Source organism: Thamnophis sirtalis, unplaced genomic scaffold (genome assembly GCF_051295495.1).
Source record: "Thamnophis sirtalis isolate CommonGarterSnake01/CBP01778 unplaced genomic scaffold, rThaSir2_p1.2 scaffold_6, whole genome shotgun sequence".
Lineage (NCBI taxonomy): Eukaryota > Metazoa > Chordata > Lepidosauria > Squamata > Natricidae > Thamnophis > Thamnophis sirtalis.
The window spans coordinates 118,268,981-118,271,549 of record NW_028261386.1 but is presented as its reverse complement, the minus strand read 5'-3'; the positions used below and the strand labels follow the sequence as shown (position 1 = coordinate 118,271,549).

The 2,569-nt window shown below is 41.5% G+C and overlaps 1 protein-coding gene across 1 annotated transcript; it reads left to right on the top strand.

Moving 5' to 3' along the window:
- The first annotated feature begins 741 nt into the window (after positions 1-741).
- On the top strand, positions 742-2,340 carry PRSS35 (serine protease 35). The gene has a single exon (XM_014053570.2). It carries the CDS (start codon positions 742-744, stop codon positions 1,972-1,974), a length of 1,233 nt encoding a protein of 410 aa, XP_013909045.2. The 3' UTR covers positions 1,975-2,340.
- The last annotated feature ends 229 nt before the right edge of the window (positions 2,341-2,569 follow it).

Here is a 2,569-nt window from a genome sequence, read left to right as displayed (position 1 = left end):
GCAGGAAGGAAGGAAGGAAACATTCTGGTGTTATTTCTAGCCTAATCTTTATTGCCCTGCTTACAGAAACTGACCCTCTGGTTAACCCTTATTGCATTGTAACAGCTAAGGCGAAGCACCCATCGACATGAGTGGTATTGAGGAGTGATGTTGAGTTGGCTACACCCACACAGTCACATGACCACTGAGCCCCGCCTACCCAGCTGGTCATTAGGGCAAATAACCGGTTGTTAAATTATTTGAATCCCACCACTGAGTCAGAGCCCCACATAAGACACCTTGTAGTCCTGAAGAAAAGCAAGGATTTATTTAAAATGTAACTTTTTTCTAATACTGCACAGTAGAAGTGTAGAGAATCATATGGTTATAAGAAGATTTTAAAAATTATCAATAAATAAATATTTCTGGCTTTGTTAGCCACATGAGTGATGTGCTTAAAGATTTGTATATCTAAGATGCAGGATAAAATTTCAAAACCTAAAAGGGAAAAGAAAGTTGCGGTTAACTATTTGAATACATTACTTTTATTATATTTATTGTCTTTGTAGCTCAACTCCATCCAGTCACCCTTCCGGGAATAAGCAGCACCAGATTGTAAAGAGGGAGTTCTTTATAGGGCCATATTTAATGGTACTGTGACACAAAGTTACTGGTTTATAGAAGCTTTTGTAAATTTATGATAATTAAAATAATATTTCTCTCACCCCCCCTTTTTTTGTTTCCAAAACAGAAGCAGAGCACATGATGGCCTTAGTTCTGCTAATTTCCACTCTTGCCTTCAGCTTCGCAAATGGAATAAAACTACAAGATTTCAGTTGGCAGTTTAAAAAAATACCAAAGATTGTGAAGGAAAAGACGTTCTTCCTTGACACTCCTAAATATGAAGCCAGTGCCAAATTAGAACTGAGCGGAGTGTGTGGGATTGAATGCCAAAGGACATTGCCAGTGCCACATGGGTCTGATCTGAAGGAGCTGCTTTCCTATGAGACAGTCTTTGAGAATGGCACGAGGACCTTGACAGAAGTGGAGGTTCTTGGAATGGAGCCCGATGCAGTTGTAAACATTACTAAGATGCCAACAAGAAGGAAGAGACAAATCTATGGCACAGACAGCAGATTCAGCATTTCAGACACTCAATTTCTGACCAACTATCCTTTTAACACCGCCGTAAAGATCTCCACGGGCTGCAGCGGCATCCTTATTTCTCCAAAGCATGTACTAACTGCGGCCCATTGCGTGCATGACGGTAAAGATTATATTAAAGGCAGCAAGAAACTGAGAGTGGGGCTGTTGAAGCTGAAATCCAAAGGCAGCGGCAAGAGACACAGGGGGGCCAAGAGGAGTAAGAGGGACTTGCCAGAAGTCAAAGAGGATGAGGTTGACTCCAAACTCCAGAAAAGGAGATCTGGCAGTAGAGCTGGGAGAAAACAACAAAAGACACCTGCGTTGAATGAGAGGAAGTCAGAGCGTAAGCCCTCCTTCCAGTGGACCAGAGTTAAAAGTACTCAGATCCCCAAAGGCTGGACAACGGATGTGACAAGAGATGTTGCGGTTGATTATGACTATGCTGTTTTGGAACTCAGGCGTCCCCACAAGAAGAAATACATGGAACTTGGCATCAGCCCGAATAGCAAGATGATTCCTGGAAATATGATCCACTTTTCTGGATACGATGCAGATCGAGCTGGCCAACTGGTTTATCGCTTTTGCAGCATATCTGATGAATCCAATGATCTCTTCTATCAGTATTGTGATGCTGAGCCTGGTTCTACTGGTTCAGGAATCTACCTCCGCCTTAAAGAACCGAACAAGAAGAAATGGAAACGCAAAATTATTGCCATTTACTCTGGTCATCAGTGGGTGGATGTTAACGGAGAACAACAGGATTACAATGTTGCAGTTCGAATTACACCCCTCAAATATGCTCAGATTTGCCTCTGGCTAGGGAACAATGACTCCTGTGCACAGGGCTAATGATAATGCAGGATCACCTAATATCTAGTAGTGTTAGGCATTGGAAAGTCATACATTGACTTGCTTTGATTGTATTTGAACACGACGCCAGAAATTAGATTTTTTTTTTGTATTGAGGAACAAAAAGAAACAAACACCTCAGCATTTATGAGAATTTCTCTGCTAGGTTAATTAAGTTAACCATAGACATGAGGTGCACTTAAATCCCAGGTTGCGTATGTATGTACCGTATTTTTCAGAGTATACGACGCACTGGAATATAAGACATACCAAGGTTTTGAAGGGGCAAATTTAAAAAAAAAGTTTTTGCACTCTGCAGAGCTCCCAAAAATAGTCCATTTTTTTCAAAAATGGGCCTGTTTTTTGTCAAAAAAACATAGTCTTTAGGCGGCCCGTTTTTCGCTCATTTTTGCCCTCCCCAGCTCCCAGGAGCACTCTGGAAGCCTCCTAAAAGCTATGCATGGCCATTTTTGCAAAGAGGGCGGAGTTTCCAGAGGCCAAAAATGTTGTATCCAGTGTATAAGATGCACCCAGATTTTCACCCCCTTTTTTTGAGGGGAAAAAAATCCATCTTATACTCTGAATATGGTATATA